This window comes from Aulonocara sp. 'chitande type north' Nkhata Bay, linkage group LG15, assembly GCF_057382095.1.
Source record: "Aulonocara sp. 'chitande type north' Nkhata Bay isolate Kocher_YH1m ecotype deep benthic linkage group LG15, A_spYH_male_GT1.1, whole genome shotgun sequence".
Taxonomy (NCBI): domain Eukaryota; kingdom Metazoa; phylum Chordata; class Actinopteri; order Cichliformes; family Cichlidae; genus Aulonocara; species Aulonocara sp. 'chitande type north' Nkhata Bay.
Genome location: NC_141358.1, coordinates 10,692,256 through 10,709,305, shown reverse-complemented (window position 1 = coordinate 10,709,305; position 17,050 = coordinate 10,692,256). Strand labels below are relative to the sequence as shown.

The following is a 17,050-nucleotide window of genomic DNA, read 5'->3' as shown; positions in this document are numbered from 1 at the left end:
ACGGCTGTCTAAATGACTCGGGTAAAGTTTGTAGCATGCATGCTTGTTGTTTTTGTCTGCTTCCACTTGTCTTTGCACTAGGATGATGTCTGCGTAAATGTGCAGTCATATTCGTTGTGTTCCCACTAGTGCTGTCAGCGTTAATCTCGTTGAAATGACGTTAACGCCACAACATGGCAAATCTCCGTTAACGAGCTACCCCTGCATGGGGCTAGACGGCCAACACGTTAACGAGCTAACTGCTCTAACACACTAGTTCCCACCCATGTAATTGAGCATTGCGTGGCACATCCAACATACTGTTTTACTTTAGTCCATGATGCGCTTACCTTCAGGGTCATACGTCACATGAAAACCAAAGTAATTCCAAACGCCAGATCTGAATGAGGGTGGGGGAGGTTCAATTTGCCATGTTGCAAGGAGAGCTTAACTTCTGTCTCGCTAGCTTGCCCTGAGCTCTTCCTTTTGACGATGCTGTCTGTGTTGAACGCTCAGTGGATCTGCGCTCGACAGTGCAGCCTAGGCGGAGTAGTCGAACGCAGATTCACTGAGCGCTCCACACAGACAGCATCGTCAGAAGGAAAGTTGATAAAATAAATTACAAATTTTGTATTGTTCGATACATATGCATACCGAACCGAAAGCACTCTATGAACGGTTCAATATCGATACGAGTATCGTTGCACCCCTAATATATATATATCGAGCTGTAAACGATCTCCTCAACTCTCAAAACATCTTTATTATCCAATACGCCTTATGATGGGTTTTACTAAATTCAAATCGCTCTGTCCTTTGAGAAATCAGCCAGTCAGCATGGGAATAGGCACAGTCACAGCTCCCTTTTTAAAAAAATACACGACATTTATTGTCTGAAGGTTGATCGGGATCAGATCCAGGAAGGCACATCCCTGTCATTGCTTCTACACACCTGGTCTGATGAGGGTGAGGTGGGCGGGAGAATGACAAAGGCAAAGAGGAAGAACAAGTGGGGGCAGAGAAAGTAAAAGCTTGGCAGCAGAACTCAGCTCACGTTTGAGCCTTGTTATTTATGTGGTTTGAGCTGTCTGCCTGTGTGTATTTATCGCAAGACCTTTTACATATTTATGTATCCACGTGGTAAAGTCTGTTTGTTTGGGAAAACCGTGTGAGACAGAGTAGATCTGGCATTTTAGGTGTTGGTGCTTTGAATTAGTTTTATTTCCCAAAACCATTATTGAGAAAAGTTAAATTAAAGGGCAAAAAAGGTTATTATTTTGAATGCATGCTAACTCTTTCACATTCACTAAGGTAAGATGTGATGCATTTTGGTGCATTTTAACAGCAATTTAGCAATACGAAAACATTAAAAAAGAACAAGTAGAAATGAGACGGGCAAGACATTTGTAGACGTTATCTCTTCTGAGAAGGTAATGTATGGTGTGGTCAGGGCTTTGATGTTCAGTATTTGGCTGATATGTAGCCTGATATTGGATCTCCCGCTCTTCCCATCCGTAGAGTCATCTGTTTCTTCCTCCCTCGCTTCCTTTCTCTGCAGCGGCAAAAATGAGTCAGAGCAGGGGAAGCTGGGGTCTCTGCATCCATTACTGTATATACTTACAAATTCACCATGCAGAGTTCTCCAATATACCCTATAGTCATAATATTTAAATGTTTGGTCACTCCTACTTCAGTTTGTAAAAACACAGACTCTTTGTGCTTGTGTGATGAAATATGTCCATAGCTGTTATAATGTTTTTCTAGGCGTCTATCCAAATTGTTGTCGGATATATATATTTATTTTAATACGTTGGGGGCATTTCTTCATATGTGTCCACTTTCACTTGGAATGAAGGTTGAACCCAATAGATTTTGGTTACAGCTCTCTGCGATCTCACTAAACAATTAAAATATTTCACACTTAGTCAGATACTAAATTGGTGATAATTATCTTTGATTTACTCTTGTTAAATTCCCCATGAGCATTAATTTTTATATATTATCCTTAAATGACGTGGATGTCAACAGTACAGTTACTAGGCAGCAGTTACAGATATACTGTACAACTCACTTGTAAATAGAGCACTTTTACCTGTTGTCAACAAAAACACATCTTACACTCTTGCATAGAGTGAGGAGGTTAAAGCCTTCTGCTACTTGTATGTTTCTGATAGAAAGGAGAGAAAAGCTGGCTCGCAGACTGAAAATGAGGAACCTGAACGAAGAGCCGTTGACTGGAGCATGGCCAGCTGGCCGTAGCAGCCCCTAAGGCTAACAGCACCAATAGCCTTGAAATCCTAGCTTTGTTCAGTTAGTTATCACCAGTACACACACGCACGCACGCACACACACACACACACACACACACACACACACACACACACACACACACACACACACACACACACACAGCTGTACTCGGTGGTGCCCCTTGCTGATTCAACACATTTCAAAGTGATATTCTCCTGCCTCCCACACAAATCGTCTAGACGCATCCTGGGGGCTGAGGGGGTGGTCACCTTACCACCACCAGAGGTGGTCGAGATTGAGGAGGGGCTGAAACATATGTACACACATACTCACATTCATGCATGCAAACATGCGCATATGCTCTCAGGCCTGTTGTCCAGACTGCTTGGACATCTGGCAGCATGTCTTGAGCAGGGTTTGAACATGCGTGGGCATATAAAGGGCTCTTTGTGCCTGCGAGGCTGCCTGGACTGCCAGCAGAGCACTCTGCCATAGTGGAAGTCCCATGAAAAGCCCTAGTAAGGAAAGCGCTACCTCATGTCCATCTATGTATATTCACCTGCTGTTACAGCATTGTGATGTCATTCTGACATACATGCCAGGTGCGTGCTACAATAAGGGTTTCTTTGTGCACAAGTATGTGCAAGCATGCAAGTCTTGAACGTCATAAAATGTTTTTCTCCTGCTAGCAATTTTATGTGATGTTTGTCTTGTTCTATGAAAACACAATGAGCTGATTTTACCACAAATTTGCTCCCTTTTACTACAATTTCAGCAGTAGTTTAATCCCCTATTTAAAAACTGGTATCATTAAATGCAGTTGAGTGTTTTAACTCTTTATTGAAGCTCCTACATTTTATACTTGTTTGGTAACCTTGGAAGTTTCTGGATCTGATTCTAAAATCATTTTGTGGTGAGTTTTGCATGTTTTATTTTGTAATTTAGCTAACAGTTAACTGCCATTCAAAGACAGTGCCTACAAAATAGTAACATTTGAGGACTGTTGTATTTATTTTAATAAAGATGACTATTTCAAATTTGTTTAAAAACCCTCTTGAAATGCCACAACCTGGGTCATTAACATAGTTTTTTAGTACTTGCTGTCTGATGGTTTTGCTGCAGTTCATTTCAGGTTTTATTTCAAAGCAACATTTTCAGCTCTGCAGATGAAAATGCACCCGGGGCTATTAATGAGGAATTTGATTTCATGCCATACTTGAGTCAGAAGATTTAAAAGCACTGAAGCATGAAAATGAAAAACAGTGAAAAAAAATACAGCTGTCAAAATATGCAGATTTAAGCTAGTTAGGACTGATGAGACAAACTCATAAAGTGACCTAAAGGCAGATGTTTGTATATGAATATGCAAACTCTATAGGCAAGGAACAAGATTTGTGGAAGCCTTCTGGTTCTTCTTATCTGTTTGGTCATTAAAACCCAGACTACAATCATGTTTAAGCAGGTTGTAGATTAGGATGGAAGACATCAGTGGAAATGAAACCTGGAAATCACTGGCTATCCTTTGAATACACCGAAGCTTTTTATTAGCTTTTTAAAATTAATCTGCATTCTTAAAGAGTGACACGGCATCTTGGCTTGGATATGCGTTGGATACACCAAAAGCCCCCGCCCCCCCAACTTCTCTAATGTACTTTTAGAAATGTACCAGTAGTTTTCTATCTTTGAAAACTGGAAAATCCAAACCCCTCCTTAAAAAGCCAAGACACATGGCGTAAAAGCCTTTGCCACTTTGAGTGAAGAGCTTCCAGAAAATGCTGGAGATGCCTCATCTGTCCAATTGTGGTTGGTCTCAAAACACTGGAAGGATGTGCTCTTTCTAGAATAACCATACTGTAATAACCACAAGCATAAGACTGTGATTAATGAAAAGTGCTGTATGACTCGTATGGGTTTTATTATTTGTGCAGAATCAGGTTGTAATCATAAAACGGGTCAGTCTCTACACTTCTTAGACTCTCTGTAGGCTTATTAACCTCTGAAGCCCCAACGCCCCCTGATACGGGGGCAAAAGGCAGGAGATCAGGTAGGCTTGGGGCTTAAGAGGTTAATGAATAAACGGTTCCGAATTTTAATACATGGCAAAAAATATTATTGTGCTTATTGTCACTGTTACACTCTTAAAAGATTAAAAGCCATTTGTATTTAATAATTCCCTTAATCTGACTTAATCAGTTACAAAAAACTGCACTTGGTAGTTAGAAGCTTACCTCTGCATAAAGGGTAACTAATTTTGGGGTCAGTTTTTGTCAACCTGTAGAGGTTTGATTTCAAGGCCAGAAGCCAAAAATACAGGAAACCACAGCTCCATAAGATGTGGCTGCATTTGTGGCTGTTCTGTGTAAAGTGGACTCTCCCATGAGGGATGCTCTGAGACTTTTACTGTCACGCTTCCACTTGTTCAGAGTTATTTCAACAGTTTACTGTCCGCCTCACCACTGCTGGCTTCGCGTATGTATAAACACCATCATGTTGTTACCATTGAACCTCAGAATGAGAGCCAACCTCTGTTGACCTCAGCGTTCCTCCAGACCCCATACAGCGATTGCTGGGAAAACATAGAGAGTTTTTAAAAGCAAAGTCCACAATCATTTGAAGGGTTTTGTGTCCCGCTTGGCTCCTCCCCTCTAAACCGCATCAGACTCCGCCTCTCGCTGCAGCCACTGTGGTTGGGGTTGGCTAATTAGAGGGTTGCCACGGGAACGGAATGGCAGCTTAGCCAACGGGTGTAATGACAGGGTGAGGGAGGAGGGCGGGGTCAGATTATAGGCCCAGGAGTATGCTGAGAGGAGCTCAAAAAAGAAGGAAGAAGTGGGGAAAAGAATGCCAAAGAGAATATGAATCATGAAATATGTGAGGAGATAATGGCGGGCATGAAAATGAAACTGGGGGGTGAATAAAAAGATAGGTGGGAGCTAATGTGCAGGCGAGGAGTGAAACCAAGTTTTTCAAAGAAAATGAACTAAAACTTGTGAAGAAGAAAAGTGGGTGAATGACTAAGCATGTAACTTAGTGGTTTCCACATAGATGTTTGGTTACTCTGGCATGGACTTGCATACTCTTTCTGACTGTGTGTGTGTGTGCACATCAGAAAAGGTGTCTCACAGCTTACACTCGGTCTGTGGTCGCCATGGCAGCCAACAGGAAACGGCGTGTGAGTTTTTATGCGGCTGAGCCTGGTCACCCTGACAGTTCTCTCTTTCCTCTTGTGTGGCCACTCCATTCTTCAAAAGACAAACATCCAGCTGGACCACGACTAAAAGTGGACAAAAGGAGCACAGAAACTTTAGGAGCTTGGTGTATTTCAGCCTCTCGGTTTTGGGACTTTTACCACATTTTGTGAACGCAATCTGAGCTGTGTCATCATATCAGCTTACGCTTGGCAAAGCTACCACTGCCTAAAACCACGGTGAAATGACTCCCAGTTTGCCTCACATTTGCACTGCAATTATAATGGTCCACTTTTGTCAAGCTTATGTTGCTCCTGCTGAAGATTAAACCCCGAGTTAGTTGCGTCAGCCCCGTGTAACATGCCTTTTATAAAATCATATTGTGCAGCCCCATTGGCATACATTTGGCATTCCACTCAAGTCAAAAATGACTCACTGCTGTTTCAAATAGAGGTGATTCACTCATTCCTCACTTCAGCAACAGGCTTACTGATATTGTTTTGAGCAGCTAATGCTGTTGCCAATACTTTCTTGACACATACTTTCAGTTGCACAGACCAGAAGCAGAGGAATACATCTCTGTGGTGTCTCAGCAGATGTTGGCCATCTTTCAGTTGCTAATGTGCAGAGCCTTGAGCACAGCTCCTCTTACTTTCTTTGGACAAATGTGTCAAACTGGAACCCATCATGTTTTCCAACTCAATTTTATATAAGTGGTGTTTGGAGACACTGTGGCTTATATGGAAAAAAAAGGGTTTTTGAAAGCGAACAACAGTGCCAATGCTGCCACCCACTTAGTCAGTGTTTTGTGCAGTTTGGCTATAAAATGCATACAGATGCAGTCTGATTTTAAAAAGTTATGGTCTGTATGCTTTCTAGCAACTCTGCAAGGCTTTGAGCTAAAAGCAAGCATGCTTACTTTTTAGCAGGTATGGCAGTTTTACCGTGCTTACAGTCAGTTTGCTAATTACCATAAAATAACATGGGGTCACTCCCAGTTTAGAAATCTGTGAGAAAAAGATCATAATTTTCACTTGGTCTGTGACCAGTATAATTTTTCCAAATGATTTTTATGGTCTCAATTTAGTTTTTCCTAGATTTAAAGCTTCCACATGAAGGTATTGAGCTCAAAAGTGACCACTCTTATTTTTTTTCCAAGGGCTCTAGAAGTGAATTTCCCATTCATTTGCTCCACTGATATTTCAGAAAATCCTTATGTTGGATTTTGCAGTCAAGTGACTGCCAATCATGTAAAGTTAACTTGTCTTCTATTTTGAACATGTGACTATGCAGCCAAGTGAATAAGCCTGCAGTCACACAGGCCTAGGCCTGATTGCTAGCAGAATACGGTGGTTGTTTATAGTTTGCATTAAAGACGTTGAGTTGTCTGCAAACACTTCCCAACTACTTTCCAAGTGATAGCAAAATAGGGAAATGTGCAGCACACAGCAGAAATGGAGACTTTCAAATCAAAAGTTGCGCATTTTGATATGTGTTGGGTACAGTGCTGAAACACAGCTTTTATTTTGAAGTTTAACATGCTCCGTTTTCCGGTTTGCATTGCTACGATCATGTACAGACCTTTTTCCCCGACTGCAATCAGTGTTCAGGTGGTTTCTCGACCTGATGTTCGCAGGTTTAAAGATTCCCATGGTAACAGCGCCTTTGATGTTGCTGTTTCAGTTTAGCTTTATGTGTCGAGTTTTGTCAACGATCGCATATGTAACAAAACTGACATTATATAGTCGTGTGGTTTCAATAGGAGTACATACCATTTTGTATTTAGCTTAAAGTAAGTCTACTTTGGATGGTTACAACATAATGGCTCATTATTAAAATCCCTATGGAGATAAATAAATCATAAATCAATGCAAATTAAAAATTTTACTTAACACGGTCTAGGTATCTTTTTATCCCTGTTGTGTGTTTTTTTACCTTCCTTTCCTGTTTTTTTCTGTAGGTATCAGTATTACCTGCAGGTAAAGAAGGAGGTGTTGGATGGACGTCTACAGTGCTCTGTAGAGCAGGGGATCAGGCTCGCTGGCCTGGCAGTACAAGGTAAGACTACACGAACAAGTCTCCCAATGAGAGACAGACAGCAAGTGAGAGTGAGCACAAACTCACACTTTCTCAGGTCATCTTGACTTCACTACCTTGTATGGCTGCATACCGCAGGGAGAACCCAGTCCACTTGAGTTCCTATGGTATCAGTCCTAACACATGCACATACACACACACCCACCCTCGCTCCATCCTTTCAGTTCCTGGGTGCTGTCTGTGTCCCAGGGGAATGTAAACAGACAGCTTGCTTATCAGCTGCTCCAAGGTTAGCTGTAGCAGCATCAGGAAGGCTCTTATCTGTCGGGAGGTGAGGATCCTGTGCTAGACCTCCTTTTGCCCGGCAAACAGCAGAAAGCTTTTAGGTACTTAGTACAAGCAATATCAGGAGAACTGTACATGTTATAGAGATTGTGCAGGTGGTTTTGTTTCTGTTATGTAGATATTTGTTTTTGTTATCTTTAATAGTATTGCACAGTACACAAGTTCAGAAATATTTCCATCTAATAAAACAAGAAACACTCAGAGACACTTTACGACTCAATGGACATGTCCACGGCCTGAAGAGCACATTTGCTGCAGGTAGCTTCATGTGATTTCCCCTGGGTAACCATGACAACAGCATGACAAAGCATCTACATGGATGAAACCTGTATTGCTTTGACCATTGTGGATGCAGTTGAGTTGAGATGACAGTTGAGCTAAAACAGACTTTTTTCTAATGTTAAGCATTTGCTTTTCTAGTCTTGAGGAGTAATTTTGCAAAGCGAGCTAGCAGAATATAATAGGTATTTGGACAAATGAAATTGCCTTAGTTTTAACTGGAAAGTCTGTATTCATCCCGACTTTTTGTCCTATTGGGTTAGCACCTTCATAACATAAATTTATTTTATTTTTAAATCAGTAGTTTTTTTCTTATTAGGGAAACTGTATAGATCGAAGAGAAAGGCCAACCAGGATACCCATTGAGAACCCACGCAAGAAGCATTGCAGGATGAACACAGTGAGTCCATATTGGACTGTACCGATTCCTTTTTTCTACTCTACTTGACCACTCAGAACTGAGAATTGGCACGTTCTGATTAATGCATCAGTTCAGTATCTTGCCCAAGGATACTGAGCCAGTGCTAGGGATCAAACCACCATCCTCCCTATTAGTAGATGACCCGTTCTCCTCCCTCTGTTACAAGTTCCCAGCTGACCTGCGAACCCAGAACCTTCTCGCTGTGAGGTGGCGCTAACCCTTGCACCATCATGCCACCTCAATTGAACAATATCAAACACAATAACAAACTCACAGTCAGTTTATAGTGTAAAGGCTGCGCATTACAGTGTAAAAATGAAATTCATTGTTTTTGTGTAAATAAATGTGAACATCTGTGTTTGTAATTTTTAGCTGACTTTGGAGACTTCACTCAATTCCTGTCTCAGGACTTCCTCAGGGAGTACGTGCTTTTCCCAGTGGTGAGTCCTCGAGCCTTTACCGTTCAAATACTAGCAGTGTTTGTGTGTGTGTGTGTGTGTGTGAGAGAGAGAGGCAGAGAAAGTCTGTGTTTGTGTGTTTTTCTGTGTATGTGCTGCCTGAAGGCACACATTCCTGTGACATCTGTGTACCTCCTCCCTCTGCATACCTGACTGACAGGCAAAAAGCAAAAAGAATAAAGAAGAATTTGAGTTGGAGGATGGGATGAATTAATATGAACTGATTACCAAATAGAAACAAAATATTAAATTATGGAGCATTATTATTATTATTTTTAAACATTCCCAACAATATGATGTTCACTTGAACCTATAGTCATAGGTTGCTTTTCCACAGCTTTCTTCTGCATTGCTCTTATTTGCTGAATAATGTATTTTCTCTCAGAACTGGCGTAATGGAGAAGAGGCGCTAGAAGAGTGGACCCAGAAAGTTGCTGAGGAGCACAAGAGTCACTGGTACTGTTAGTAGTGATGTGCGATACCACTGATTTCCTTTCCGATCCGATACCAAGTAATATTCAGGGTGGTATCGACGATACTGATCCGATACCGATACTTTGTACAAAACGGATTTTATTTATTGTATCTCAAATTATAGCGTCATAATGATTACAGGACATCAGAATACCTTCTTCTTATCACTTAATAATGCAGAGTTCATCATATAGAAATAAAAAAACTAAAGTTGTGTGCTATTTGAACACCTTGCCTGCCTGGAGGACTAAAGGACTCCGTGAGAGACTCTCACCCTAGCAGCACCTGTCCCTCTCCTCCTCTTCAGTTCGCCTCAACATACGCTCGTCATATTTTGTGATATGATTTACTCTGAGGTGTTTGACAAGGTTAGTGATGTTGCCACAACCATACATGCCAACCCTCCCGATTTTTCCGGGAGAATCCCACCTTTCTCCAGATTTTCCACCCGGACAACAAAGTTGAAAAACCATATCGCAGAATTCATAGCGCGGCCCAGCCAATTCCAGTTTCCAACAATGACGGCAGCGACTTAGTTTTAATATCACTCTTATTTCTCTTTCTGGGTCGCAAAAAAACTTTTAACATATTTTCAGGTGAGAATGTAGCTGTGTAAACTTCAAATATCTGAGCCGACCGACACATCGTCTTCAAACCCCCGCGGTCTTTCACCACTCGGGTTAAACATGATGTACAAGTCACTTTGATAACTTAAAAATGTTCTTGTTTGGCTTTTTCAGTGTTTTATTTGTTCGTGAGTAAATCGGTTTGGCTGAGATTAAAGTTATTAGATTAGATTAAATTAAATTAAACTTTATTATTCCCTCGGGAGGGTTCCTCCGGGGTTTTCACACAGCTGAATAAACGTCAAACAGAAAACTGATTAAACAGAAGAGTTTACGTCAGTGTCCGGTTATATTTTAGACAGCAAGGAGCAGACGGCAGAGTTTCACTCCACCGAGGGAGCTCGTGACGTACTACCCGGCTTTCTTTAGACCGCGAAGGCCGGTCCTCAGGTGGAAGCAGCCTCTGAATTTGGACACCCCCGCTGTTTCCGGGCCGGCCAATAATAACGGTGACATTTAACGTATTTTATCCGATAAATAAACCCTGTAAAATATATTTATCCGCCCAAACAGCCCTTTTGAATGTCTCCCTAATTCTGAGGTCTCAAGGTTGGCAAGTATGGCCACAACACCTCACTTTTTTTGCCACATTTATTGCAAACCACGGCTCAGCTGTTTGTGGAGGTAAAATACATCCGCACAATTACGCTCAGCCATTGTTGTGAGTGCGCACGCCAAGGGGCTGCGAGACATTTATACAGCCGTATTTCGCACATGACTATGAAAGGCGGAAGAGGAAGTAGTTCCTTTGAATGTAGGCAATCCGAATGTTATAGTTTCTTTCCACTGTGTTCCTGTTAATGATAAACTACAAATTTACTCTAAATTACTAAAATATCGATATTTTAATGTGAGAATCGATTCTAGAACATAAATGATTGGTATCGGAGGAATCGATATTTCAGGATCGATCCGCACATCACTAACTGTTAGCTACTTTGTATACTGTATGCACATATATGCATGTATCACCAAGACAAAGTAAAATAGAAACAATAAGATTCTTGGTACCATTCTGTGATTTCCAGTCGAATGCAGGCCGCTGAAGCAGAAGTGCTGTACATCAAGGAGGTAGAAAAACTGGATGGGTTTGGCCAGGAGAGCTTTCCAGCTAAGGTAGATACATTACATCACCCTCAACCTCTCAATCAGTATCCTTTGAGAGATTTTAAATGAGTTCTTGTGTAATACTTTCTTCCACAGGACAACTATACCAATGACATATTCATCGGTGTGTCTTTCATTGGAGTGTTTGTTAAACACAGAAATGGCAGATCCATCATGCTCCACAAGTAAGTTTCTCCTTTCAAAAAAGAAAGAAAGAATTGTCATAATTTCCTGTACTCATGAGGAACCGTTGTTCCTTTTTTAAAACATTTGTTTGCATCTGTGTGTTATAAAGGTGGAAGGACATTGGTACCATTGCACACAACAAGTCAGCCATCACAGTGGAGATAACGAGCAGAGACGACACCATCGTCTTTCACATGGTGAGTGTTGTGTCTGCAGACACAGAGGTTTATAGTGGGTGGTTAAACATGCAGGAAAAGTATGCGTCCACAAAATACCTGCAGAGGGACAAACGAACTGGGGAGAGTTGATTCTTGACTTCACAGAAATACTCATTTTCTGTTCACCTTAAATTTTCGGTGTTATTATTAATTTTTTTCTCTGTTTGTGTCTGCAGGAGGATATGGAAATGGCCAAGTACATCGCCCGCCTTTTCACAGCCAGACACAAATTCTACAAACAGAACAAGATATGTGCAGAGTGAGTTTCAAGGCCACACAGAGAGGCCAGCTGAAGGCCATTAAAACACTAAGATATCAATTGTCTGTCATTTATTTTTTTAATGGGTATTTCAACAACCTGTTGAAGGTTATACAAAAAAACCCCAACAAAACATATGCTATAAAAGACTGTGTAGCATTCACTGAGCTTATAGTACATGACCTGGGTGCATTTAATAAAATACTAATTTGTCACATAATGTGTCTGTTTCTTTGTAGGCCCACTCACTCACCTGCACCAATGAGGAGGAGACCCACCTGGACTCATCGCCTGTCTCTGGTATGTTGACAAGCATTTGTATGTTTTGAAGTGATTTGATACAGCTATTTAATATTGCCTCTGGTCAATATAAAAGGGACGAGAATGGAGGACAGAGGGGGAACACAGAAACGTCCACAATTAGCAACCTGATCCGCTCTCCCACTCAGGGAAGCTCTTAATCGTCCAGAATACAGACATACAGACTAATAGTGCCTTCCACTCCAAAACTTTAACTCTTTACCCTCTGAAAGCCTATTAGGAGTAACTCTGAGATGTTTCTGTCATATTCAGGTCCAGAGCAAAATGAATGGGTTTGTATCACAGGTTTATGAGAGTGATCTATGCCTATGCAGCTACCCTCGAAACTGTTGCATTGGTCATCAAACCACTGAGGTGTCAAAGCCCATCAATTAAGGGTACTAGGGTGGTCATTTAATGTCATCTTCATGAGGAAAGAGTTTAAGGGGAAAAAGAGAACACTGTGACACCATCAGAACAAATACTTGTGTAAATACTTGTGTACAAATGTGTACATTTCCACAATAAGTTGCCACCAGGTAGATTCCAATACTGGAAAGCATTCTACACAATAGCAAAACCACTTAGAAACATACTATATATATATGTGAAAAGGCTGTATATGAAATATCACACAAAAGAAGCATGTAATCCCCCAAAACAAAACAAAAAACAGCTTAGGAGTAGTTTCTAATTCCAGCCTTCAGGGCTTTCTGTATGTAGTGCATGAATCCAATGTGAAATGATACCTCTTCTTAAAAGAGACGTCGATCGAAAGATTGTTGCTATAAAGGGAATACTACTGGATTCATGCACTACAAACAGAAAGCCCTGAAGGCTCAAATGAAGAACTACTGTTAAGTTCATAGCGCATGTCTGCTACTTTTGGCATGGTTTTCTATGCAGATGTTTTTCATCATGCAGTTAGAGCTCTGCTTTCTGATTGTTGGAAATTGGAATTTCACACTGATTTTTATTGTGATTGTTGTTTGTCTTATATTGTGCTGATGGCAGTTTATTACTGAAACATGCATCTTTTTGCCCTTTAATAAATATAAAGAAGCATTTTTTTGAGAGTTCTGGCGTTTTCCTTCTATTCTATAAGCTCTTAATTGTGCCATGGAGCCTTGGTTTTAGCATGCGTTGGTGGTGTGGTGGGTGTTGTTGGAAAGTTAGAAAGGGTGTTGCTTGCTCTGATTTCCGGTGCGACAGCGAAGGCTGTGATTTCTGCGTCTCCCTCCCTGCTAGCCAGACAATGGTGAGGCTAAATGTGGCACAATAGATGTTCAGTCAGACCACTGGAGTGCTCAGATGACTGTCTGGAGTACCGCAAACTTTGTCCAATGACAGATGCGCAGCACTAGCTTCAATCTGGCTTGGTCACAGTCAGCCATTGTGATTGATGTGTTAAGACAGAGAAGTAAAGTGATGGTTTCATGTGTGATGTAAAGAAACTGAAATATCACTTTGAGGATCAGGAGATCTTACAATGTCACACTTTATAACCGTTTTACAATTTCTTCATTTAGCCACGGCCACAGTCCTGTAACTTCCAGTCAGTGCATTCCCAGTTTGGAGACCATTATCAAGACACACAGAGCTCTCAAGGTAGGTGTTACTGTTTTAGAGTGGCTTTCCTCCCCCTGCTTTAACCACAGTGTGATTTAAGATTTTTGCCTCCCTGACAATAACTCAAAACAACAGTCCTCCTAATTGTGTCTTTCCCATCAGGCGTGTGACTCACAGCCCATTCGCATTTTAACAGTCTCCCAGCCAATTAGAGCCCAACGTTTGGGGTGCAGAGCAGTGACCTCATTTATGCTTCACTCTTTCATTGACGTGTTCACACACTCAGCCTGCCTTATAATCCGAAGAACTTCACTCATGTCAGCTTGACAATAAAAAGCGAGCGAGTGGAAAAACATTCTGGGTGTGCTACTGCGTGTGGGCGTGGGATCGGTCTCGAGTGTGACCTCAGGCATCATACTCCGATTGTGCGGACAGAGATTATGCTTGTCTTCCTTCTCCTTGTGAACATGGGATAGTTTCACACGGGAGAGCGCTCTGCTCAGCGGGAAGGAATAACATGACATATTTTTCTGTGGTGGTTGGTGCAGCTGTGAAACCAACAAAACAGCAGTGATCATTTTTCCCACCTTCGGGATGCCACAAAGGGTGTTTATTTCAGCTTGTTTATAACAGCTTAGACAGTTAAACTGCAAGACTGGAAAACCCCCAGTACCACCTTCACCATACCACTGGCAAGATTACAGGAACATTTGGTCTCCCTTCATTTTTTTTCTTTAAATTTGTCAATGTTCCTTTTTGATTTTCTTTCTTTCAAGCTCCAACACGGTTCATTGTGCAAAGCGTGTGTTCTTTTAAGTTTTTATATGAAATACTGAGGTACCAAGTATTTGAACAGTCATAGAACTTCAAAGATCAATAAAATCTTTGTTTGATTAAGTTTAGCTTTAGTGCACAAATTGCTTAAAAATGTTTGCAGCTCAGATTTTCTTGTGATCCTCTTTACACATTTTTCCATGCCTCCTTTGCTGTGCAGACAGTATCTTCCACGATGACCCGTATTACAAGTCAGAGAGCAGCCTGGATCGCTGTACAGTGGACTTTACCTACCGAAACGGTAACGTGCCAAACGGAAGCATGTACAGCAGCCCCAGCCTGAGCTCCCTCAATCGTTCCCAGAATTTTGTCCCACCCTCGCCCATGTCCTCCAACCTCAGCATCCCTGGCAGTGAGCTCATGCGGCCTGACTACATCCCCAGCCACCGTCACAGTGCCATCATTGCACCATCCTATCGGCCCACGCCTGAGTACGATGCTGTCATGCGGCAGAAGCGGTGCATGCTCCCTGCTCACCATGACCTTCACAGCCAGTCGCTACGCAGTCTCAACATCAGCAATGCCTGTGCCTACAGGCAGCCTGAGCCTCTAGTGTACAGCCAGCCAGAGATGCGAGAGAGGGGCCCTTATCATGGTGTGGCACCCAGCCCTGCTCCGTATACACCACAGGTAAGGGTTAGGATGCTCTGAGATTATTATTTAATTAATTGTAATTAGCTTCCTAGTTCAATGCATCTGTTTGTGACTGTTCATCTTGCAGATCACATATAGTAAGCCGGTGTCCCATGGCCCTCATCAGGGAGGACCAGCCAACAGCCAGGGTCCATGCCATTCACCCCATGTTAACGAAAGTGGAGGCAGCAGCAGCGGTGGAGGTGGAGGAAGCTCCATCTCCCATACAGTCAGCACACCCGAGCTGGCAAATACCAAACAACAGGGGAACAACATTGGAAACTATGCAGCTACAGCCAACATGCTGAGGAACCACATGTCGCGGCCCCCTCCACCTTACCCTTCCAGCTCTTTTCGCCCAGCCACCAGCACGCCAGACCTAGCGAGCCATCGGCATCGCATTGGCGGCAGTAGTCCAGAACTGGTTACCCGCATGGTGCAGCTGTCAGTCAAAACCTTCCAGCCCGACAGCTCAGCTGTGGTGCACCAGTCCCTGCAGGAGGTCAGTGAACCATTAACTGCAGCTGCTAAGCACCGGTCCACGCTGGGCAAGAGACACAGCATGGAGGTTATAAGCAGCATGAGAGGAGCGATGGAAGGCCTTATGATGAAAGGAATGAATGCTCCTCTTCATCGGCGGAATACTCTGAGAGAACCTGTGATGCCATCTCAGCCTCAGTCCATTCCACAGCCCCAGCCTCAAAACTCTCAGTCACAACCTCAGCCGCAACCTCAGCCTCCACCTCAGCAGCCAAAAGAGTTGCCCATGAAGCCTGCCAAGAATGCACCCGAGGCAGTGACTTATCAGCACCAAAAGACTCTTTCTAATGCTACCATGCTCATACACAGCAGTGAAAGTGAAGAAGAGGAAGAGGAAGAAGAGGAGCGGCCTGAACTGGACGTTCAAATTCCAGGTCTCAACGAGAACATTAGCATCAGTGCACAGCTCCAGGCTGCTCTGGCCAAACTTCCCAATAAACCCCCTCCAGAATATCCGGGCCCTCCTAGACCTGCAAGCAATGCTCAAGCTCGCACCCACACTCACAATCACAACAACACCCACCACACCAACCATAATCAAGGACCACAGGGCAACCAGGGACCAGTGGACCAAGGCCATGGCTGCGCCTTAAAGACTGGACAGAGCCAGGGTGTTAGTGGGCCTGGGGGTGGTGGTGGTGGGACACTGACCCGGGGGGATCAGAGTGTTGTGAATGGAGCAGTTTTAGGTCCATCCATTTCAGAACCAGACTTGACCAGTGTTAAGGAGAGGGTGAGGAAGGAGCCGGTCAAAGAGAGGCCAGTATCAGAGATGTTTTCCTTGGAAGACAGCATAGTGGAGAGGGAAATCGCTCAAAGGGTAAGATACTCACTCATTCTACATCTTCACAGCCGTTCCCTCAAATTTTAGAACTAACACATTTCTACATTTTAACACAGTGTAACGATGTTTTTACGTAAAGCAATGTAATGCATTTATTACTTAATATTACAATATAACACATTTACTCAATAATACAATTTAACACATTTTTACTTAAATATAATAATACCATGCAAAAGATTTTCTGTTTAATAATACTTTTTTTTAACTTAATAATACAATGCAACATATGATGTTAAATTTTATCTATGTTTATAACATTCACAATTTTTTTCTATTACCTTTCCATATGGAATAAAAATGTTTAGCATGAAATTATTAAATATAATGTCAGTGCCTGACACCTCTGAAGCCATTGTACTGGTATAGTTTTAAATATTACAGTCTGTTGTCTGCTCACTAGTTTCAAAGCTCCTGATTAGCAGTAATCTGGAGTTCAGCACCTAAAAGGGCAGCACTGGACTCCAGAGGTGTGGACTCGAGTCACATGACTTGGACTCGAG

The 17,050-nt window shown here is 42.3% G+C and overlaps 1 protein-coding gene across 1 annotated transcript in view; it reads left to right on the top strand.

Annotated features, from left to right (window-relative positions):
* The window catches only part of LOC147312569 (tyrosine-protein phosphatase non-receptor type 14-like), a 48,458-nt gene that overhangs the window by 22,539 nt on the left and 8,869 nt on the right, over positions 1 to 17,050 (top strand). The window contains exons 4-14 of the mRNA XM_086264062.1: positions 7,378 to 7,475; positions 8,872 to 8,939; positions 9,343 to 9,413; positions 11,086 to 11,173; positions 11,261 to 11,349; positions 11,460 to 11,547; positions 11,745 to 11,827; positions 12,067 to 12,127; positions 13,657 to 13,735; positions 14,691 to 15,160; positions 15,252 to 16,523. Of these exons, the coding sequence (XP_086120188.1) occupies positions 7,378 to 7,475; positions 8,872 to 8,939; positions 9,343 to 9,413; positions 11,086 to 11,173; positions 11,261 to 11,349; positions 11,460 to 11,547; positions 11,745 to 11,827; positions 12,067 to 12,127; positions 13,657 to 13,735; positions 14,691 to 15,160; positions 15,252 to 16,523 (2,467 nt within the window). The remainder of the gene's footprint in view (positions 1 to 7,377; positions 7,476 to 8,871; positions 8,940 to 9,342; positions 9,414 to 11,085; positions 11,174 to 11,260; positions 11,350 to 11,459; positions 11,548 to 11,744; positions 11,828 to 12,066; positions 12,128 to 13,656; positions 13,736 to 14,690; positions 15,161 to 15,251; positions 16,524 to 17,050) is intronic.